A 25081-nucleotide genomic window follows, 5' to 3' on the forward strand; every position below is an offset into this window, starting at 1 on the left:
ATAGGGAGATAATATTTGATTATTTAAACCATTCATTAGAATGTGAGACTTCTTCCATCTTAACTGCATGGAACTAGTTCGTCACCTCGCAGAAACAGCCCTAAATTACTCTGAAAATGGAAACTAATTTCGCTTTAATGAAACCGACATAAACATCATACTTAACGTTGCGGCTGGTGGTGTGTGCACAATTAAAGTTATCCCTGTTGGCCGGCTCATGCTATTAGACTAAGTGCCCCCAAACACTTTAACTGAAGCAGAAGGTTCAGCTCGTGGGAAGACACCAACTCAATCAGAAGGTTAGGTTCTGAAATAGCCGTTAAAAGTCTCTAATGTTACTCACAGTCAAAAGAACAACAAACTTCCTTGCCGTCAAGAGTGTAAAAAGATGACAGCTAAAGGAATCTCTACCACCAACAAATTTGGATGCCTTGAATCAATGTGCAATCATTTGCTGATGTCAGCATTGGGATAAGATTTCATTTCATGTATAAAAGGACAGATGACTCTATAATTGTTTCTCAAGTCGTAAAACAATAATAAATTAAAAGTTGTTTTCATCTTCAAAGCTTTGTGATACTTTCATGGTATCAGAGCCATGGAAGAAACCACATACACATTTTTTGCTCCTTCATTGAGCATTTCACAGTGCGTAACATTCAAGTTATCTTCCACAAACTATGTTTTGTGGAAGACCCAGTTCGAGTCATTTCTTTCTAGCCAGTGGCTACATCAATGGTTCCACTCCTCATCCATCTCCTACTGTTACAACAACCAACGGCGAAGTGGTTACAGAAGCGGCTAACCCTGAGTTTGTCAAGTGGGTTCGACGAGATCAACTTGTTATGGCGTGGTTGTTTGGATCTCTCACAGAGGAAGCACTGCGTTCAGTCTATGGTCTCCATTCTGCTCAGGAAGTCTGGTTCTGTCTCCGTCAGAAGTACAACCGTGTGTCTGCAACCCGAAAGTTGGATTTTCAGAGAAAACTTCAAGGGATGTCGAAGCAGCAGAAGACCATGGCCGTGTATCTAAGTGATATCAAAGCGGTGTGCGACCAGTTGGATTCTATCGGTTGTCCAATGACAGAATATGAGATGATTTACGGTGCATTGAGTGGTTTGGAAAAGAATACGAGTCTATCTGCACTGTCATCGAGCATTCTGTGGATTCCCCTTCTCAGATGACCTTCGAAGATGCAGTTTTCAAGCTCATAAATTTCGATGACAAGCTACATATCTACAATCAACCAGCAGAAGTAAGCCCTCACCTAGCGTTTCACACCAGAAACGGACGTGGATACTCATCTCGTGGTCGTGGTAACTTTGTTAATAGAGGAGGTTTCAGAGGATCAGGCTCATACTCTACACGTGGTCGAGGTTTCCAGCAGCGGTTCAGTGGCTCGTCTGGATCGAATAGCAGATGAACATGTCAGATATGTGGTAGATACGGTCATTTAGCGGCGAAGTGCTACAACAGATTCGATCAGGATTACCAAGTCTTAGACAACCTTCACAACGCCTTGACAACCATGAGACTATCTAATCAAGAGCAACTGTCTGGTCAAGAATGGTATCCTGATTCAGCTGCCTCTGCACACATCACCAACAAATCGTCTCAGTTACACTCCTCTGAACCGTATATAGGTAATGATCAAGTAATAGTAGGAAATGGTGATTTTCTTCCAATCACACATGTCGGTTTTATTGCTCTTCACACTCCACAAGGTACAATGCTGCCTTTAGATGATGTTTTGGTTTGTCCTGAAATCACAAAGAATCTATTATCAGTGTCTAAGTTGACAAAAGATTATCCTTGTGAGTTTACCTTTGATTCTGATCATGTGTTTGTAAAGGATAAGGTGACAAAGGCAGTGATAACACAAGAAAGAAGACTTAAGGATCTGTATATGTTGAAGGATGCAAGGTTTCAAGTTTTTTACTCTAACCGGCAACAAGCTACAAGTGATGAGGTTTGGCATCAGAGGTTGGGTCATCCTCACAAGGACATTCTTCAACATCTTTCAAGAAAAAATGCGATAGTTTCCAATAAGACAAGCTCCAAGACTCTTTGTGATGTGTGTCAAGTAGGGAAGAGTAGTAGGCTTCCATTTTTAGTTTCTGAAACTGTTACAAATAGACCACTTGAGAGAATACACTGTGACTTATGGGGTCCATGTCCGGTTATGTCTTCTCAAGAGTTTCAGTACTATGTAATCTTTGTTTGACAATAAATCAAGATTCACATGGTTCTATCCTTTAAAGCTCAAGTCTGATTTCTTCTCAGTATTCCTTCGCTTTCAAAGTATGGTAGAAAATCAGTGTCAACAAAAGATATTACAGTTTCAGTGATGGTGAAGGAGAGTTTATCAACAAGGCTTTCATGAATCATCTGTCAAAATGTGGAATCAAACAGATGATCTCCTGTCTTCATACTCCTCAACCAAACGGTTTGGCTGAACGAAAACACAATGCACCAATGTCGATCATTCACTACAGAAGATAATTGATATCTCATTGGCAAAAACATCGTCATCTTTATCTTTCCCTTTTCCCTCTACTCTTTGGCATCAGAACCTCTTGATCATTTTCCATATCCATTATATGTGAAATGAAGAGGGTTTCATTTTAATTGTGCGGCCCTGATTGAGGAGGAAGTAGACGGGTCCAAATATATACATGCATCTATTTCTTTTTCTTTCTATGATTGCCACACAATTTTCTAGATGATACTTGATACATAATTAAAATTAAGTTGCAAGAACAAAGATATACACTAAAACCCTAAAATAATAAATGAAGAAGAAATCTATAGAACTTTTATAATTATTTTAGAAAATAAAAAATATAACTCAAATAAATACTATTTTTGTACAAATTAATGTTTGATAAGCTAGCAACTCACTATATCAGTTAATAAAAATTCTAATTTTAATCAAGTTCTTATATAATTAATACTTCTGTGGATTCATATCTCTTTAAATAAGTAAAATATCAAAATTTAGATACTTTTTTAAATAAACATTTAATCTATCTATATATTTTTTACTCATCTGACATTTTATAATTGCTTTCTGTCTAAACTGTAATTCATAAATCTATAACTCTATTTATTTTTTATTCATAAATGCTTGGAGAGATGAAACTTTCTATGCTATACATTAATTGTTAATAATATTTTTCATTTTATGTATGTATATTTTTTAAAATAAAAATAATATTCGTTTTAGTTTTTGACTTGAACATCATTACAAGTGTTTTTTTCGGAAGCAGCTTGTAAGAATTATTGAAAGTACATAATATTCAATAATTCTCAAAATTGTATATATAGTTAAGCTAATGATTTTGGGATTCTAGTGTTGTTGCATATATAGCTGACAAGCACAATGGTGCAGTAGAGAAAACAACCGAAGCAGTTTCATCCGATTTTGACTTGGCATCAAAATAAGTCTCACAAGTTTGTCAGACAACACCAATAAAATAAATGAAGCTAAACAAAAGTCCAGTGATATAAAATGAAAAAGTTGTAGAAAGTTTTTCCTAACATCGAAAGCAACAAGGAAGATAACATTAATGGTGGAAACACCGAATGAGCAAGCTCTGGCGACTAACAAGTGAATATGGTTTGTGAATGGCTATTTCTTATCTTTGGGAGTACATAGCTCTTGTCAAGGCTAATATAAGTATATAACCTATGTTTGTTTTCGATAACTCAGATACCTAGCTGGTATGGGATGTGGTGGCTCGTTAGGTACGTACCCCTATCATATGAAATATCGGTTCATTAAACTCAGAAAGCCAGCTGGTCCAGAAGCTTTGTATAAATTTCTACCGATGGATTGAACTCAGGGTGCGACCAGATTTGGCCGTTTCACTTCCGATCCTACAACCACTAGACCACAACCGCTGGTTTATAACCTATGGTTTCAATTTTTGTAGTAACTAGCAAGCATGTTTTATAAAGTGGACACAAATGTTTATTGGATTAACTTCTGATAGGATTGTTATTTTGGTTTATGGGTAGGCTTTGAATTAGAGAGGCATTTTATCTTCTTTTTTTTCTTGTAACACAGAAGAATAAAGGTGCTGCTTAGGAAAATTGTGTTCATATGTCGCAATTTCATTTCGCTTATGAAGAAATAAAATATTTGTTACTTTGATTTTTAAAATGACCGTTTCTTATCAATGTACTTAAATCAATATCATTATTTTAATTAGTGATGGCATTTGGGCTCTCCCGCAACCAAATGACCCGCCCCGTCGCGGGCTCAGTTTCATTCGAGTCTCTGCGGGTCGTACCGCGGCGGGCTGCGGTCTCTGAAACCTATGACCAATCCCGACCCGCCCTATAGCAGCGGGTATGCGGGTCGGCCCGCGGGCCAGCAATCTTCATCAAGGCTTGGGACCTGTGTCACCTGCAAGAAAGAGGGACGAGAGTTAAGACCGGGAAAACGTAAATCTATCCCGAACAGTCAATTGTTACATTATCAAGTTTTTCAGAACCATCAAGTTATAAGCATAGGTTACGTTTGTTATAAGCACTTATAATTCAGCATATATTAATCAAAATAGACAGTGACACCTGTAAGAAGAAGAGTTAAGCATTAGAGATATATTATCAAGTTGGTGAAAATCATCAAGCTACAAGCATTACACGTTTGTTACAAGCATTGGTTACTAAAGGGAATTCAAACCACAATACTACCTATTAAACGTTGGAACAAAGTCTTACCTCAAGTCCTGAAGCAACCCGAAGGCAGAAGGGAATAATATCAGTCTCTCCTCTCCTTGTCCAACATCACTCCATCAAACAAGTATCGACTCATGAATTCATGATCATGCGTGAAAAACAAAACAAGTGTAAGCGATATTTAATAAAAAAGAAGACCAGTCTGTTATCAAACAAGATAACAAGAGTGCTTGAACCGTGTTATCAACAAGAATCAAAAACAGAACAATACTTAAAAAACAACAAAGCCATCTAATACAGAAACAAAAGAAGAACGACAATATATATATATATATATATATATCAATACCGAAACAAAAACAGAACAATACAGAAACAACCAAGAGTAAAGTTGTGTTGAATTTTTTAATTAATAACTAGCAACCGAGAGTAAGCAGAACAAAAAGAGAACAACGCTTATACAACCAAGCCATCTAATACATAAACAAAACATAACAACACAATATATATATATATATATATATATATATAATTACACTGTTAGGAAAAAACACTTTCGCAGAGAGACATAATCTAACTAAGAAGATTCACAGAACACATTCACAGGGATAGAGACAGAACAAGGAAGAAGATTACTTACCTTTGAAAGGACGAACAGAAATCTAAAATCGTGTAAACAGAGAGGCCCGAGCTAAATAACTCTGGACATGCAAGTCGATCTACTGTACAGAGGAGAAGAAGAAGATGCTTTGTCGTCGTCGATCACTCGATCGAAGAAGAAGAAACACAGAGAGCAAGAATCGCTATCGTCATCACCTGTTCACCGTTTAGCTCTATTATCGGTAAATCACCAAAGAGACAAACGAGAAAACTGTAGCGGGCCTCAATGTTTCCCCGCATCCCGCTTTGGCCCGTCCCGCTTCGGCCCAGTACCATCGCGGTCCTGTCCCGCAAGACCCGCAACTAAACGGGCCATAATATCTTTACCCAATCCCGCCCCGCAATGGGCATTTCCGGGCCAGGCCCGCGGGCAAGCCCCTGAATTGCCATCTCTAATTTTAATTGTCGATTTCGCCAATAAAAACAACATTTCTCTAATACCAATGTAACTGGTTTTGCAATTATAATTACTTGCTGTGGGCTAGATACTTACCATTAATATATGCAACAACTCGAACACAAACAAAGAAAACCAATGTAGTAACGTCTCTATTGCTCAAAAAAGAAGAAGAATAACGTTCCTTTCTAGTAAACGTACAGTCATACATACAGCTGTAATAATATCAATATATTTTAATTTGAAACTATTTATTTCTATACATAACCTGATAACCAGAATTCAAAATATGTAAATCTCATCCTTGTAGAATAATTCTAACCGTACAAAACCATTTGAATTCATTAAAATTGATAGAAAACGGTAAATCAGTGCTATGGGATGTATTTTGAGAAAATAAGACTACCAACAGATCAAATTGAAGAAAAAACCAGATCTCCCTTCCATTAAAGCTGACCCGAAAAATCTTATTGCCATGAATGCTAATGTAAAGATTATCTACTCTGATGCTGCTTGGAATCCTTTGTCTTGTGATTGTGGACTACGTTGGTTCATACAAGCTTCTACAGGTATCAGGCAAGGTTTTGATAGCAGAACTCATGCTGCCTCGCCTTAAATTGCGGATGCGATGGCCCTTAAGTATCATCCATGACATCCGCGTGTAGAGTCGATCCTTGACCTCTATCAAATTTCCTTTGAACCCTCCTTTGGGAAATGTAATTGCTCATGGCTTTCCAAATCAGCTCTCTCTTTAATTTCTGTATCCTTCGCTTTGGATCTTTGAATTAATAAATCATCGTTTAACCAAAAAAAGAAAAGAAAATAAATACATTTTTGAAATTTGTCTGTATCAAAATCAGTAATATGATTTTCCTTTTACATCAATATTTCAATTTTTAAATGACCTATGACGAAGAATGAATTCATCACTAGAAGTGAATTACTGTAAAACTGAAACTTGCTGTAAAAAAAACACACACTGAAACCTGATAAAAGTAGCTAGATGAACCAATGATATTTCATGTAAATTCGTAGTGCGAAGAATATGTATTACTTCGGATATGTTCTTTTAAAAAAAAAATATAACATTCATTTAAAATTATTGATATATAGTATTTCTCTATGATTGAATATGCTTTTGTATTTTTGAATAACTAATAGTACTCCCTCCTTTTCATACAGTTATATATTCTGGGGAAAAAAATTATTTTAAGCAAATCTATTTTTTACATTTTCAGTGCATGTTTTATTAATTAATTGTAAACTTAAAAAAAAAACTAATTACACTTATTGGATTTTTATTAGCTTAAAATTATGGAAAAGAGATAATCACAAAAAATTATTCAAATTTAATGTGTTTTATCTAAAAGTGTGAAAAATCTAAAATATGTATTTTGAAACGAAGGGAATATTTTCTATCATCTAAAAATTCTATTAAAACAAGTAGCATATAAACACGTTCTTTCCGGAACTAGAAGCCAATAAAGATCGAAATCTTTCCGGAGATATATGATCACAAAAGAAATCTAACCGATAACTAGTAAAGATAGACGACAAAGAATAATAAAACAAAAATAAAAGTCGTACCATAAAATTACCAAAACGGAAGCACAGATCGATTTCGAAACAACGAATAGAAACATATCGAAGAAACCTAAAAAAAAAATCAAGATGGTATTTTATTTGAAGAGTTACTGCCTTTATTTAGCATAATTTGTTAAAACTCTAATAATGTAGGTATATGAAATTTTTTTATTGTTTTCATTAAAAAGCTGCAAATTCATATATGAAATTTTTTTATTGTTTGTCATTCACATGGATCAAGATCTACCGGAGTAGTTCACAGAGTCAATATGAGTCTGTATTTGATGACAAAAAAAAACATACTGAAAAATGTAATGTACTTACCCAGTGTTAAAAAAAAACATATTCAAAATGAATGACATTTCAATAAATATGCTTAAATCTCCATAGTTTAGCTTTCCTCTCAAAAAGCTTAATCAGAGACATATAATGCTTAATTAACAATGAGTCTGTTTCTCTCCTTTTGTTTATGTATTAATCAAATACAAAGACAACCACAATCACAATCACTGATCAGTTCCATTGCATCTCTTCTCTTTCTCCTTCCTGAACTTTATCCCACAAGCATTGCATAAACTCTGAAACACATTAGTTAACCAATCAACATTCATTTAGTTTAAGTTTAGGTTTAAGCTGCGCAGTTATTATCTTAAACTTATTTGAACTTGGTTAATAATTAGTCAAAGATTTTGAGATTGGATAATGAACTTGCCTTGGGACCAAGAGGACCCTTTCGCCACATAGGAGTGTTAATTGCCTTGCAGTTCATGTTCGTACACTTCCTCATCTCGTTAATCCTTCCTGCTGTACAGGCGCCGCTGCAGCCCCAACGCCGCCCTAGAGTTTCGTGAGCGTCCACAGCATTTTTAAACGCTAAAGAGTTATGTTGTGCTCTCTTAGCAGGGACATCAATCAGCACATAGTCACTTCCCATAGGAGTCTCCGGCACAGGAGCCGGAGATGGTTGCATCGGTAAAGGTTCAAAGTTCAAGGCCTTGCCGACGCCGGCGAAGTGGTTGACGATTAAGTTGTAGAATCTGGTGTTGACGTCGACGTTCTTTTTCCCACCTTCGTGGCCGTTGGTCGATTCATTATTGTTAAGAATGTGACGGCGGCCACGAATATCACCGTTGTCGTTGTTGTCTCGGCGGTTACCGTCGACGTTGTTCCCCTATTATGGTGTTATTTTTTAATTAATTAGCACTTAATGCATAATATATATGTAATCATTGTCCATATGTAGCGCTGTTATAAAGGGTATTAATTGTAAAAAGAAAATGATGACAAGGATTAAATGTTTTTTTCCTCCCCATTGCAACTGTTACCTCTAAAACAGTGTGGGGTTAGTTTTCTTTCTTAAACAAAGATTAATGAATTTAATATGAGTTCAATTAATATACATGAAATTATTCAAATGAAAATTCTGTGTGAGATTTACGATAAACATGTACCAAGTCATGTTTTCAAATGTTATGTAGTGGTGATTGGTGTCAATAGATCTCTAGGGTTAATTCATCAGACATTTCATGTTTTTCAACTAAAATTTCATTGAATTATATCAGAATTACAGCGATAAAATCACCTCTACAAAATTGTGGGTGTGATTTTTCATGTTATTCATGGCTTCATCAATCAATATCAGTGAAAAGGATAATATTAATGAAATAAAACCTGATCAGTGGTGAGAGTGTTTAAGCTCAGATGTGTCTCAACAGTAGGACTTGGCAAACCTAACCTCAGTGTTAAATCAAATTCGTTCTCCATTTTCTCTATGGAAATTTGAAGAAAAAATCAATAAAACACATGTAACTGTTAGAAAATATTCATGTGAATTTTCAATCTACAAAAAAATTTCGGAGAACAATATAAATAAACTTAACAAATGCAAATGGGCATGAATGGTATGTGTTAATACACTTACAGAGATGACTGATTATGCAAAATCGATCCACAAGTTTTAGTTTTAGCCTTAGTTTTTCAGATCTGAATGTTATCGATCCGCTAATCTTGTAGAGATCGTGTGTTGCTTTGGTGTAATTATATATACACATAGACAAATATATGGGTGTTATATTCATATAGACGCGGGTTTTAAGAGACAAGACTAAGGCATGAGAAATGTGATTATCTACAAATCATGATTGCTACATGACAAATTAAGCTTCGCTACGAATAAAATCATTAAATATGAAAAAACGGTAAAATTTCTGTAAGACCAACCATGAAAATAACATGAGAAGACTGAAGAGAAGATGAGAATTTACACCAAGAGACTCTTTTCCCTTATATAATTTTATAAAAAAACTATTTAGCTAATTTGATTGGAAGAAGTATATTTATTTATAGATCTTGTAGGATTTTATCAAATTTGGAAATAAAATTGTATCCCTTCATTCCTTGCCACAAAATACTTATTTATTAAATAATTTACTTTCGAAGTTTTTATTAGTTATATATTCTTTGTAAAGATTTTAATGTGTTTCTGGTGGTGGCCCATTAGTGTATTTTAAATCATTACTAAAACTACTTGGAGTAAGACTGGTAGATTTGGTACAAAATTTATCTTTCTAAGAAATCAACAACTTATAAAGCTATTGAATTTGTTGTTTTGGGAAGGATTTATAGATCAATATCGAACAACACATGTCGGGATGGAAGAAATGGAGGAGGTTGTGTGGCATTTTGGTGAGCATGGATAACTCTAACATTACTGCAGGTTCTTGTAAGGGCGAGGGCAAGATTTTCTTCGCCAATGTATTTACTATTAGAAAGTGTTTTTGAAAATACTTTTGAAAGAACAAAACAAAATTTATTCTTCTTGAATCTTTGATATTCAAATTAGAAGGAAAAAAACGACTAGTCGAAGAGCAAAATATATCAAAAGATCAGTCAATTATTGGGCCATATCTTAAAGTTTTTATAGGCCTAGCCTTATGTTTAGATAAACTTAGAGCATCTCCAAAAGACACTCTATAACTTTAAATATAGTTTTTTATTCTAAAAAAAACTTTGAATTTGAAATTTTGAAGAATAAAACTCTATATTTGAAGTTTCACTACTCAAAACCTCAAATTTGAAGTTTTATATTTTTATATGCATTTTGGTCCCTACAATCACACAACACCTTTATGATTCATAAATATTTTCTCGTTTATTGTTTTAATCCTTAAAAAAACTATATCTCATAAATATATTAAATTTTGTTTACAGATTTTAAATTTTACACATGAAATTAAATAAACTTTAAAATAAGATTTAAAATATTTTAAGCTAGATTTAGACAACAATAATATACAAAAAAATCTTAACAAAAATATTTTTAAAAATTACATGAAGACATAACTATTACACAAATTTAAATTTTACAACAACACTAATAGTCAGGTAAGTTTGATCCGGAACCTTCAAAATTTTCAAATATTGTCCAATTTTTTCTGTGTAACTGGAGATGGTTGTTGTTGTTGTTTTTGATGTCTTTTTCGTACAATTATTTCTTGTTCATAACAAATATATTCACGAGTATTAATATCATCGAAAAGAAATTAGTTTTTTAGAAATATTTTATGTTTATCTTTTACTTTCTTGTTTCGGTCTAATGTATTTACAAGTATCAATATTATCCGATTTCAACACCTTTTAGCTCGTAATCTACAAAGTAAAAATGAGGAGAGCCATTTTTACTTCGAAATGCATAATAGATCATATATGCATTATGAAAATCATTTTATGAAATAATATGATATTTTGTTTAAAATTTAATATTAATTAAGTTATTTTTATTTAAATTTTTATATTTTAATAAAATATTTTTTTAATTAATATTGTTGTAATATGTTTATATATGTGCTAGTTATTTACTAATTCAAATTAGTTATGACAAATATGAAGATCATATTATAAAATATAAATAGTTTCGAAGTTGAGTTTGAAGGTTTACTTTTGGAGATGCTCTTAGAAATGTAGTGAAGCTATGCGGAAAAAATACTAAGTTCCAACTATTTTTTTGTAACACAGTGATCAGAACATATGCTTAATATCTTACTCAAGCTTGTAGTGATTTTAGTATGCACTATGAAGCATTGTAAGTTCCATATCCGGTCGGTGGTGTAATGTAAATAAAAGATGTAAAAGGGTGGAGATTTTCGTATTAATAATCAAAAGTAAACAAACTCGGTCAATTACAAGAATTAGAGACGCTCGTCTATACAGGTCGTGTAAACAAGTATATCTATTTATGGTCTTAGGTCGTCTTTTTGGGTCTTAAGTCGTCTAGGGCGAGCTCTGACCATCTCATCATTGAGTCTGATGTCATTTATTTATAGTAAAATACATTTTATCTTCTAGTAAAGTCACCATTTTTTGTTTAGCGGGACGGGCCTGATTTTGGGCTTAGCTCTTAGTGGCATGTGCTAAGCCCATCTCCAACAATACCCCCCCCCCCTAGTTCGCCAAATGTTGCTTGGTGAATTCTTCTAATTCTTTTGAGTAAAAATCAGGTCGGCAAGAGAGCATAACATAGGTCGTCTGGTTTGGAAATGGTGAGCTTGGGTTTGGTAAACTGAGGTCGTCTTTTCCGCATAGATCCAAAGTTGTTTGAAACTCGTTGGTTTGGGATTAGAGTGTGCTTGTCTTTTGTTGAGCTCCTCGACGAGTAGAGGTGTAGATCGTCGTTTGGCTCTGCTCGGCTCGCACTTTTAATTAATTTGTTGTTGGACGAGCAGAGGTGGATCGCTTATGACGACAAGGTCGTCTTTGAACGAACGAAGGTGGAAACTTGTGATGTCAAGCTCTGAGGTAGATCTAATAGAGAAGAAGCAGAAATTGTGTCGCGGTAATGGGTTTGAGCTCGTCGAGAGCGAGCCTGATAAGTTTAAACTCATCGATGATAGTGAAGGACTGGTTGTCTTAGCTGCGTGGAGAGCTGAAAGAGGGAGTTGTCAAAGTAGAGGCGTAACTTGTAAACGGAGATGCTTTACTTAGACAAGCAGAGGTAGGAGTTCGTGATTGTGAAATCGTCGCTGGACAAAGGAGCGGTGGATGTTGGTGACGGCGAGGTCATCATCTAGACGAGCAGCAGCAGAGTTTGGTGTTGAGCGTAGTGATGGATTTGACAGAGAGATGGAGTGAACTTCGAGAAGCGTTGATGTTTTCGACGAGCAGGAGAACATTGATGTTAGGGAAGAGAAAGAGGATGATGTTGTTGGCGTGCATGGGTAGAGCTCATCACGGTTGTTCGTGAGCGAGGGCAGAGCTCATAGCTGTTGTTGGTGAGCGGGGGAAGATCTCGACACTGTTTTTTGGTGAGCAGGGGCAGAGCTCGTCGCGAGCTGAGGCGGAGCTCGTCACTGTTGTTGGTGAGCGTGGGCAAAGATCGTTGCGAGCTGAGGCAGAGTTCGTCGTGAGCTAAGGCGAAGATCATCACTATTGTTGGTGAGTGTGGGGAAAGTGGGCAGTTTGGTGAAACTCTGGCCGAGCCACAGATTTTACGAACACAACATCTATCCCCTGACATTATGAAACATACGCACATTGCCTTTCATCTTTGAAAAACACCCATCTTTGAAAATTTATGAAATATCCAGTTTTCTAGTTTTCTTAAAACTATGGTTTTTCTTTATAGTGTTGTGAGAAACAACTTCATATCAATCTGACTTATTAAAGATCCCTTCCATAGATCTATGTGTTGTCTTTCAATCCATCACGTCCATCCCACCCATTAGCTAAGCTTGAGAGAGTTACATAACCAGCAAGCAAAGCACCATCTCGATCCACTTCGATCATCAATTGATCAAGCTGAGAATGTCACATGACCAGCAGCATGATCCATCCTATCCTTTGTTCATTTATACATTTTTATTCTTATTATATCATTAGCATCTCATTCGTTTTCCATTTGTTTAAGGTTTAAAAGCCAGATTCCATTCATATCGCGCAGCCGATCATCTCTTTGGTCGATTTGTTTTAAGCTTCTTCGACCATTCGGTTGATCTAGCTTTAGAACCTACAACAAGAGATAGGGATGGGCATTTTACCCGAAATCCGAAGTGGCACCCGAACCCGATCCGAAAAACCCGAACCGAAATCCGAACCGAAGTAGCAAAATATCCGAACGGGTATTGAATTAGGAGAGATTGGATATCCGAACCCGAACGGGTAATATCCGAACCCGAATGGATATCCGAAAATAACCGAACATATGATAATTAACCTTATATTTATAGTTTACATCTTTCATTTTATATAAAATATTTATATTGATACTACACATACTTTAAATTCATATGATATACATACAATTACGTAGAAGATGATTTGCTATTCGCTTAAAATGCATGTCAAACTATTTATTTCAGCAATTAACAAAAAGTTACATCCAAAATTTAAAAACAATAACCAAATTAATGTCTTTTTAGTTTGAAAATGTTATGTCCAAATCTATTAACCATGCAATCTATTAAAAATAAAAAATAGTTAAGTGAAAAGTTATATATTTAAATACAAGAAATTTGAGAAATGAAAATTTTCATTTTTTTTTCTTCAAAATCTAAATATCCGAACCCGATCCGAAATAACCGAAACCGAACTTAAAATACTCGAACCCGACCCGAAGTACAGAAATACCCGAACGGGTTCTACACCTCTATACCGAAATACCCGAAAATCCGAAATACCCGACCCGAACCCGAACGGGTACCCGAACGCCCACCCCTAACAAGAGATCAAAAATATCAATAGTTACCAGCTTTAGGAATCAATATTAGAGTATAGACACAATCTCCTATTCATGCTTGCTATCTTCACATAGATACACAATCACACAACCGTCAATCGTATTCTCCTTGATGAAGCGGCTGAAAAGACTTCTTCACAAGATTCACTGAGATAACTCTCTCTCTCTCTCTCTCTCTCTCTCTCTCTCTCTCTCTCTCTCTCTCTCTCTCTCTCTCTCTCTCTCTCTCTCTCTCTCTCTCTCTCTCTCTCTCTAGCAGAAATATTCTTTGTTTTCAGGTTGCTGGCTGAGGAAGACATTGACTCACATGTCGTTATAATGACTTCATCACTCGCGCTGAAACGAATTGGGCTTTAATTGATCACGAACCGATTTCCCTTGTGTTTCGCCTTGTTTAACTCATTTCAATATCAAGGCACATCAGACGTGGACTGAAGTCAAGCTCGACAAATCTTCACCTTTTGAATTCGGACGACCGAGAAACCCTCGTAACTGTCTAGCTTATTTTAGTCACATCTCCACTTCTTCATAAATCCTCAACACCGAAAAAACCCTCGTAAATGTCTAGCTTATCATAGTGTCATAAAGATATCAGTGACTTTTACCTCTTTGATAAAATTTATTTTGATCATTTTAATTCTTGTCTGCTATATTTGTGATTAAAAAAAATTGTAGGGTTATCCTATGGTATTTTTCTTTTTAAAATGTATCTTAATAAACTAAAATTTTGTGTGTTTAATGAAATAATCAGAAAATAGGAAAATTTTCACGTTTACTACTTTGTTGGTGTCATTATTTATGTTTATCATCACTAAAGAAATATTTTCAAAAATATTTTCTTCATTAAGAGGCAAAAAATTCTTATACCATTACTATATATATATATATATAATAAATAATTATTTAAATAAATAAATATAATTTTTATGTTTTTGAATTAAAATTTTTCAAAATCGAACTTTTTAATTATATTTTTGTAAAAAAAAATTCAAATTTTTTTCAAATTTTGTTTTCAAATTTTCTTTTTGAAATTCAAAATTTATTTTTGAAACTATTTTTGAAAAAATAAAAAATTTATGTATATATTTATATATTTATTAGAATTCTAAATTTCACATTCCAAAAACCATTTCCCAGCTCTCAACTCTAAACCATCTAATTCTAGAATAGTAAAGTTAATATAAACACACAAATAAATCAATGTACATGTAAACATATTTAAATTTAAAATTTAATACTATAAAATAAACTATCCAATTAATATTAGTTGATTTAATTTTGAAATAAACAGTTTCTATTATAATAAATCATATTATATATTTTAATATGTTACAAACATGAAAAAATTAAAATTGAGTTAATGTGTACATAACTTGAGCAAATCTTCCAAATTTTTTAGGGAAATTGTCAAAAATACTACATTCATAATACCACCTTTTATGTTTATACTAACCATTTTTATTCTCATTTTTAAAGAGAAAATACATTTATAACCCTGACTTTCTAATTTATAAAAATATTTTATTTGATATTTTATTTATTTTAATATTTTTATTTATGTTTTCAGAATATATATATATATATATCATTCTAATACTATTTTCACTGTATAAATAAACACATAATTATATTATTTTATAAATAATTTAAAAATGTTAATTTTAAAAAAATGAAAATCTAAAAAATAATAAAACAATTTGTATATTAAAAAGAGAAAAAGACTAACATAGCACTAAATCAAGTTTTTGTTCCCAAAGTAGCACTCAAGGCTCAAAGTCACAAAAATAGGTTTCATTAAAGAGGTAAATATACACTTATACCCTTTGGGTTAATTAATTCAAACCTTAGGGTTTAGAGTTAAGGGGTGAGGTTTTGGAATTTTGGTTTAAAATTTTATAAAAAATAAATACTAAAATAAAAAATAAAAATTTTAAAAACAGTTTCAAAAAATATTTTTAAATTATAAAAAGAAAATTTGAAAAAAAAAATAAAAAAAATAAAAAAAAAATTTCAAAAAAAAAATATAAAAATTTCGAATCTGAAAACATATAATCTGAAACTATAAAAAAAATTTATCTTTTCTTTTTTTTTTTATTTTTTTTTTAATTATTATTATTTATTTTTGTTTGTTTATTTAATTTTAAACCAATGGTATTAGAGATATTTTATCTTTTAATGAATGTCATTTTTGTGACTTTCTCCCTCTAGTGCTATTTTTGAGACATAAACTTCAAAATGTGCTATTATTGACAATTGCCCTATTAAAAAGCACAATAAGCTAATTAGGTCCGTATTATATTTCTAAATGAATACAAAAACATTTATAGTGTCCAATATATTGTTTCGATTTTGTTTTCAATCGAATGAACTGAACTCTAAAGAAAAAAAAAAGAATGAACTCAAAAAGATTTATAATTTGACGGTTTAGATTTATTTGTCGAGTCGAAGCGCGATGCACACGATTGGGACCCAATATTTGAAATTCAAAAGCTCAAAAAGGATCCGGTAACGGACGGAAATTCCAAATCTATTCTCATCATCACTCTCTCTCTTCTCATCGACCTTTAACATCTTTTTCTCTCTTCTCTCTACAGAAAATTCAATCTTGGGTTTCAAATTGTTTTTCTATTTCGAAAATCCAAAATCGGATCGATCTCCTTCCAATCTACGAGAAATTTCTAGTTTCAGGCAAGCGTTCTCTCTCATTGATTAATTTTAGATGTCCAATCGATTCTACATAGTCGATTTCATTGCTTACTTATTCAATTGGTTAGCGAATCTCCAGTTTCCTTTTTGGGAATGACATAGTTAGTTAAGGTTTCCTTTACAGGCAGAAGAAGCATTTCGAAATGGCAAAAGATCCGATTCTTCAAGTAGAAACAACCTGTGGATCTCTCCTTTACGAACTTCAGGTGGTGTGAGTTTGATAATTTAAAAAAAAAAAAAAAGACTATTCGTATCATTATTATCTGTATTGAGATCTTGTTTTTTTTTATTTCTTTAAAAAAACAGATTATTTGGGATGAAGTTGGAGAAACTGAAACTGATAGAGATAAAATGCTGCTTGAGCTTGAACGTGAATGCTTGGAAGTTTACCGAAGAAAAGTTGACCAAGCTAATCGATGCAGAGCTCAGCTAAGACAAGCTATTGCTGATGCTGAAGCAGAGCTTGCTGCCATCTGTTCTGCAATGGGGGAGCGCCCTGTGCATAATACTAGACAGTCTGATCAAAGCCTTGGGAGCTTGAAACAAGAGCTTGGGACGATTCTTCCTGAATTGGAAGAGATGCAAAAGAGGAAAACCGAGAGAAGAAACCAGTTCCTATTTGTCCTTGAAGAAATTGAGAATATCACTAATGATATCAAAGGTCAAGGAGAACTTGTTCTCCCCAAACCACCCATCGATGAGACCGACTTGTCTCTGAGAAAGCTTGAGGAGTTACACTGCCATCTGCAAGCACTTGAGAAGGAGAAGGTGAAATTTCATTTGAACTTGGCTTCTTCTTTTCTTTTTCTTTTTTTGGGTTATCTGTTTATTTACTTTGTTTCCTTCAGAGTGATCGAGTGGAGACTATTCGGAAGCACCTGTGTACTCTATATTCTCATTGTTCAGTACTTGGTATGGACTTCAATGAGGTTGTTAGCCAAGTCAATCCCACATTAACTGATCCAGAGGGACCAAGAAGCTTAAGTGATCATACCATTGACACCTTGGATGCTGCAGTTCAAAAGCTGAGGGAAGTTAAGATACAGAGAATGCAGAAGGTAAATGATATAATTGCTTTTGCGAGTTTTATCTAGATACTGTCTTTGATGTTGTTGTCACTCATAGTTGCTTACTGGATTCTTATGAAGCTTCAAGATCTAGCAACAACCATGTTAGAGCTCTGGAATTTGATGGATACACCCATAGAAGAGCAGCAAGAGTATCAGCACATTACCTGCAATATAGCTGCATCAGAACATGAAATAACTCAAGCCAATAGTCTCTCTCAAGACTTCATCAAATACGTAAGCTGTTGAGAATTTTTCATGCTTACACTGTTAACTCTATAATCAAGCTACAAGTAAATGGAAGTTTTTTTTTTAATGTGCATGTCAGTAAACCTTACCGTGAGTTCCATTGCCATATACAGGTTGAGGCAGAAGTTGTCCGATTGGGCGAGGTAAAGGCAAGCAAAATGAAAGAACTTGTTATGAAGAAGAGATCAGAGCTAGAGGAGATATGTAGGAAGACCCACATGTTACCAGTTTCAGATAGTGCTATGGATCAGACTATAGTAGCCATAGAATCTGGTATTGTGGACGCCACACTGGTCCTGGAGCATCTTGAGCAACATATATCTAAGGTCAAAGAGGAAGCTTTAAGTAGGAAAGAGATACTTGAGAAGGTCGAGAAATGGTTGTCTGCCTGCGATGAGGAAAGCTGGCTTGAAGAATACAACAGGGTTAGAGCCGCGGAATCACAGAAACATTTATAAAGTCATTTTTTCTGATATTTTCTGTTTATTTTTCCACTCTACAGGACGATAACAGATACAATGCTGGACGAGGAGCTCATCTTACTCTCAAGCGTGCTGAGAAAGCTCGTAATCTTGTTAACAAACTTCCAGGTAAGTTACTCTTTGTTAATCAACATATCACAAATGTTTATGCTCTGAATAGATTATGATGGTAATAATGTCTTTTCATCTTCATTCATCCAGTAATGGTAGAAGCACTGGCTTCGAAGACAATAGTTTGGGAACAAGAGAAGGGAATTGAATTCCTCTATGATGGTGTATGACTTCTCTATAAATTCTCAGTTGACAATTATTTATAATGTCATCGCTGACCATTTGTAGTCCTCTGTTTCTGTGTCTAGATTCGTCTTTTGTCCATGCTTGAGGAGTATAACTTACTGAGGCAGGAAAGAGAAGAAGAACACCGTCGCCAACGGGTATGTACTTCACTTTGTTTCCATCAGAAACTTTTGGCAAATACAATCTTCTTAAACTAACTACATGTTTTCTGCATTTTAAAGGATCATAAGAAGCTCCAAGGACAGCTCATAGCAGAACAAGAGGCGCTCTATGGATCAAAACCGAGCCCATCAAAACCCCTAGGTGGCAAAAAGGCTCCAAGAATGTCAACCGGTGGTGCCGCAACCAGCCGAAGACTCTCCTTAGGTGCAGGGATGCATCAGACTCCTAAACCTAACAAGAAAGCAGATCAACGCCAAGCCGAAGGAGCTTTATCAACTGGTAATCTTTTGTCTTAACAATAAAAATGGAACTAAATTGCTTATCCATAGTGTTGGGTGCTTCTCTTAATTGCATTGATCTCCTGCAGGAAGGAGAGGGCTTGATGTTGCTGGACTTCCCTCGAGGAAACAGTCAATGGATCCTTGTGAACAGCTACAGTCTCCGCTAACTCGTAAACCATTCTCACCCATCTCGACCACGGTGGTTGCATCAAAGGCCAACATAGCAACGCCACAGCAACTTGTTCCAAGCTCGAAAAGCAACGCAGTGAACGAGATATCCTCATTTGCAACTCCGGTCAAGAACAACAACATTATCAAGAATTTGGAAGAGGAGAAGATTATGATGATGATGCAAACACCAAAGAATGTAGCAGCAATGATTCCGATCCCATCAACACCAGCAACAATCTCTGTCCCCATGCAAACTGCACCAACCCCACTCAACAACAACAACAATGCAAGATTTCTCCCTGAAAAGGCTGAAGTTATTGAGTACTCCTTTGAGGAACGAAGACTCGCCTTCATGCTACAATCTGAGTCTCCGATCCACGTCTGATTTCAATCTGTCTTTTAGAAAACAAAACTTAAATTGTTGTGGTTTGGTTTGTAAAAGGTCAATTATATGATTGGCTATTTTTTCTCTTGAAGTGATCGGCTTTACATGTGTATGGAGACTAACAAGACTAACAAGAGACTTTCTAGTCTCTTACCTTCCTTGAAGTGGAGGTGGAACTATTATTAGCACCCTTAAATTGTTTTGACAATTTCGCATTTTCAAATTTTCCGAAAAGTGTTTAAAATTTATTTTCTTTTCCGTTTTGTTTTTGAAATGTTAAATTTATTAAAAATGAATGAATGAATGTTCATATTCAAAAGTGCATGTGACTCGAGAAACTCATAAATAGAAAACACAAGAGGGAATCAAACTTGAGATATAAATAAACATTAATGTTTATACGTTAACTTTTTACCACTTTATCTATCAAAGTGATGATAGATAGTGCTATTAATAACTGTAAATGTGACCCATTATGTAAATATTTATATATTTTTGTAACGTTCCGATCGCTCACAGCTAATGGGCCACCCACGCCCGCTTTTTCGGTCCGTGGGTTTCATACCGTTCCAACGATCGATCCGTTAATTTTCCTAAAAGTTCGAAATCATTGTTTACTGACCTTGCAATCACCATCCGACCTTTCCCCAAGTTTTGACCTCACTTGCACGGTATCACATATCACTTTCCGATAGGTCATCCATCATTTCACTACTCCAGCCAAGCACACTTAACTTTGGAGTTTTAAACGGAGGTTTGACGGAAAAGGTAAGTCAACTTTGGTGACATATGTAGCCAAATCAATTTTCTTAAGTCTTTTCATATATCATAACTCGGGATGTTACAATTCACCCCTCTCAAAGAACACAACATCCTCATTGCACCCCACGACAGGTCTCAAAACGCCTCTCAGGTCAGAACTGAGATGGCTAACCAGCTCTGATACCACTTGTAACGCCCCGACCGTCCACGGCTAATGAGCCATCCACGCCCGCTGATGCAGCAAGATATTTGAAAATTATCCAAATATCTTTATTATTTATTAGTTTACATAGATAATTACTTCTTATTGTATTTTCTATATTTTAGTAGTTTTCCTATTTTAATTAAGATTAGGACTTTCATAGATTTAAAGATTTATTATAAATATACATTTAAGCCTAAAGTTGTATTCAGTTTGATTTGATTAATAAAAGAGCTTTGGCTTTTGGGAGAATTGTATTCTCTATCCCTTGTATTGATTTGATTAAATTAATCAATCAAAAAGCAGGTCCCAAGCGAGGATTCCTAGAATCCCTTAGTTGAGCTGGCAGGTTCCAAGCATGGTTTTCATAACCCCTTGGTTGAGCTGTTTATCATTGCTTCCGCTCCTGGCTCTGATACCAACCTGGCGCAGCATATGAACTGGATAATCAGCTCAACCAAGGGATTTGATAATCCTCCTTGGGACCTGCTTCGCTCAATCAAAGGATTAATCACTTGAGACCGGAGCACTTTAGGATCGAATCCACATAGACCAACAATTACACTTTATCTTTATGAGATCAATATTAAGCTAAAACAATGTGGGAGTTTTAAGATTTGAGGGTTTCGTGACAAGCAAGTAACAAGATTAATTAAAGGTTTTCAGATGATTAAGAGAGCTAGGTTCAGGGTGATTCATCGGGATCCTTAGGATCATGAGCTACACAACTATTCAGGAAGGCAATAAGAGCCAATCTAGAACTTGCACAACAAGAATAGATAAACCCACTCTCGTGGTGTCTACCAATTTATCAAGCAATCCTAATGCCTAAACTCTCGTTTGGATTAGAGAATGATGACAAGCATTGAGTTCAGATTCAATTGGTTCACGATTTGCCTTAACATCAGCTCTCGTTGGTTAAGGACAAATCGCCTATCTATGCTTTTTCTAGCAACCTAAAACACTTTTGATGATTAGATTAAACCTGTAATCAGATGCTGAATGGCCAGTTTAACACAAACATTAAGATTAGCAATAGATAGAGATATCAAAGAATAAAAATCCTATTTGTGTCTAACTCATTGATCCATGATCCCTAACACCCTGAACCTAACAAGCGACTACTCAGTCATGAACAGAGAAATCACAGAGACATTATATGAAGAACACATGTTGAATCAATAAATAAATAAGATAGGGTTCAGGAATCTTCTCAAGGTGAAAGAGATGAAGTTTTTACCCTTTCAAGGTAGCAAATCTTCAAGTACAAAAGTCTCCAATGGTTTCTTGTGTAAAAACTAGCGTAGTATATTATAGAAAAACATAAAAAGAAGTTATATGGAAGCCACAGGCGGCAGGGAGAAAAAGGGGGAAGCCCTAGGTAAAATCCCAAAATATTTGGAAACTTCCTTTTTTTTATCTCTGTCGCTGAAGCATGCACTCACACTGCTCCGGTCGACTGTTCTGCGTGAAAATCACCAGATTGCATTCTTTTCTGCATCTTTTGTTCTAACTGGTGCATCTCTCATCCAATGCAACTCCAGACCTGTAATGACTCGAAAATGACTAGGAAGACTCGATAAAGAATTGAAAACCAATTAGAAAACATACATATAATGTGTCAAAAACACAATATATCAACCGGCTTCCTGTTTTGATGAATTTAATCGAATCAAGAACAAGAGTTTCAGAAAAATCTCTCTAGAATTAAAATATATCAAAATCTGTCTTACAAATTAGCCTAATTGCTTCTTAAATAGAAAAAAAAAACCTTAACTTAACGAATAAGTTAAAACCCGACAATAATTAGTAAAGGCCAAAAGAAAGCCCATAAATATGTTTCTTTAATAAACGTGTAGAAGACGTAAGATGCGCTGCATCACTCGCTCTCTCGGCTCGTGGGCCCCATCCCGTTCCAACTATCGGTCCGTTAATTATTTCAAAGGCTCGAAATCATTGTTTACTGACCCTGCAATCACCATCCGACCTTTTCTCGTGTTTTGGCCTCACTCGCACGGTATCGCGAATCACTTCCCGATAGGTCACCCATCCTTCTCCAGTCCAAGCACACTTAACTCTGGAGTTCTAAACGGAGGTGTGACGGAAAAGGTAATTCAACTTTGGTGACATAGGTAGCCAAATCAATTCTCTTAAGTCTATCCATATATCACAACTCGGGATGTTACAATTTTATCGACGTAATTGTAAACGTAAATGTTTCTTCACTGTCTTAGGCCAGATCCAGAAAATGTGTTTGCTCTTATCCCAACTTCAAAGACTGATGCAGCATTGTGTTGGCTCAGAACCAGGGTCGAAGGCATCTTATTGGTTATGGCCTTATGGGGCACATGATTAACATATTTTTCTCAAAAAAGAGAGGTGAGGGAAAAGAAAGAAAGATCAAAGACGTTGTACCTTGTAAATGAACCAAATGGGTAAATGGTAATACTCCTTATGTTTCATAAGATTCGTTTAAATTTTTTACACACAGATGGAGTAATTTTCATCTTTTACTCCTATATAATATATTATTTTGTTTAATTTTATTAATTAATGAAATGAATTAAAACTAAAGGTAAAAACTGGAAATTTTATTTAATATTTTCATTGAAAATGTAAAACGATATTTATAATGAAACAAACTTGAAAATATAAAATGACACTTAATGTGAAACAGAGGAAATATATAATTTTATTTTAAATTGAATTATTTAAAAAGTGTATTTTCATTAAAAACAAAATAATAAATAAGTAAAACTGATTTGATGGTAATTTTTATGACATATATATATTATGTGAAAGAAATATAAGCTTAATATAGAAAAAAAATTTTAAATACAAAAAACTCTAAAATTAACAAAAAAAACTAATAAAAATTAAACTATGATATCAATTGAAAGTTTCTTAGACAATACTAATAAAATATTTAAGCGATAATTAGACAAATTTGATTTTTTTTGCCAGCCAAAAGCTTATTATTAATTAGCATCAGTTATTTCAAGATGTTTAAGAACTGATGGACTCAAATGATATATCAACTATGAATAGTACTTTGTAAAGCTTACTTAGATAACACAATTGCACATCATTCCCAGTCCTTTTTGATGTCTAAATTCAATTTCTTCAGACCAGTTATTCCACAAAGAGATCGTATGAGATATTGTTTTGATATTCAGATTTATTTCTTGACTGTTTAGAAGATTGATAACTGTAAAAATGTATCCTTCGAATATTATATGTCTATAACCAGGGGCGGACGCAGAAAGTTATATTGTATGGGGCACTTAATGTAATAGATACATAGATTAGGATATATAAGAAATTAAACACTAAATACTTAAGCAAAAATAAAAATGAGAGTGGGGCATATGCCACACCTTTGCTTCACTTGGGTCCGCCCCTGTCTATAACCGAATCCCCAACATGAGACAACTTTGTTTAAAAAGTAAATAATTTCATTTTTCTTATATTATATAATAAATATATATTATTTATTGATAATAAAATATATTTATTTATCTATCACAAACATCTATACAAATATGTGAATCAAGTATAACAATCAAACAACATAATGATTTCCACAAAGAAAATTTAAAACATATATATTTATGTTAGGAAGTTTTATTTTATATTCTTTAAATAATGTAATACAATATTATACATTATTTTTTTAGAATTGAGAAATACATATATATCAGTTAGACAAATTAAGCGATAATTAGACAAATTTGATTTTGTTTTCCAGCCAAAATCTTATCTAATCTATTAATTTAGGATTCTATTTTTATCTACCATTAGCAAGTCATAGTGGGACCACCTAAAGAAATAGTTAATATGACATATTTGATTATTTACATTAATAACAAACCAACAATAAATTTGAATTTTATTTTTTAATTATAACAAAATCTGTTGAGAAAGAATCTAACAAAATCTTACTTAAAATTTAAATATTTTTATAAAATAACATATTAATTAATTTTGTAATTAATAATATAATATTGTTATAAATCAATGTTAACTAAAATTTTAATATAAAAAATAAAATGAAAATTATATACTATTTTTTAATAAATTATATAATTAGATTCAGTATTATATAAAAATAGAAGTTCTATAAGAATTAAATATGATAAAATCATATTAAATAGGTAAATTAACAAATTTTATTTTTTTAATTGTTTCATTTAAATAAATTATCACTCATCATTAAAATGATTTAAAATTTGTAAACTATATAATATTTTTATATAAAAA

The 25081-nt window shown here is 33.9% G+C and overlaps 2 protein-coding genes across 2 annotated transcripts; one reads left to right on the top strand and one right to left on the bottom strand.

Moving 5' to 3' along the window:
• Positions 1-4125: 4125 nt before the first annotated feature.
• On the bottom strand, positions 4126-9721 carry LOC106435568 (GATA transcription factor 29-like). The gene is made up of 5 exons (XM_048737634.1): positions 9249-9721; positions 8999-9096; positions 8040-8498; positions 4729-7905; positions 4126-4411 (listed from the first exon to the last, which is right to left on the bottom strand). The coding sequence occupies exons 2-4, from the start codon at positions 9089-9091 to the stop codon at positions 7834-7836; spliced, it is 624 nt and encodes a 207-aa protein (XP_048593591.1). The 5' UTR covers positions 9092-9096; positions 9249-9721; the 3' UTR covers positions 4126-4411; positions 4729-7833.
• Positions 9722-16556: 6835 nt separating this feature from the next.
• On the top strand, positions 16557-20065 carry LOC106435562 (65-kDa microtubule-associated protein 3). The gene is made up of 11 exons (XM_048737641.1): positions 16557-16745; positions 16888-16969; positions 17070-17531; positions 17612-17821; positions 17912-18067; positions 18193-18504; positions 18582-18669; positions 18763-18836; positions 18921-18995; positions 19080-19299; positions 19388-20065. Exons 2-11 carry the CDS (start codon positions 16907-16909, stop codon positions 19855-19857), a joined length of 2130 nt encoding a protein of 709 aa, XP_048593598.1. The 5' UTR covers positions 16557-16745; positions 16888-16906; the 3' UTR covers positions 19858-20065.
• Positions 20066-25081: the final 5016 nt, after the last annotated feature.

Source organism: Brassica napus, chromosome A1 (genome assembly GCF_020379485.1).
Source record: "Brassica napus cultivar Da-Ae chromosome A1, Da-Ae, whole genome shotgun sequence".
Taxonomy (NCBI): domain Eukaryota; kingdom Viridiplantae; phylum Streptophyta; class Magnoliopsida; order Brassicales; family Brassicaceae; genus Brassica; species Brassica napus.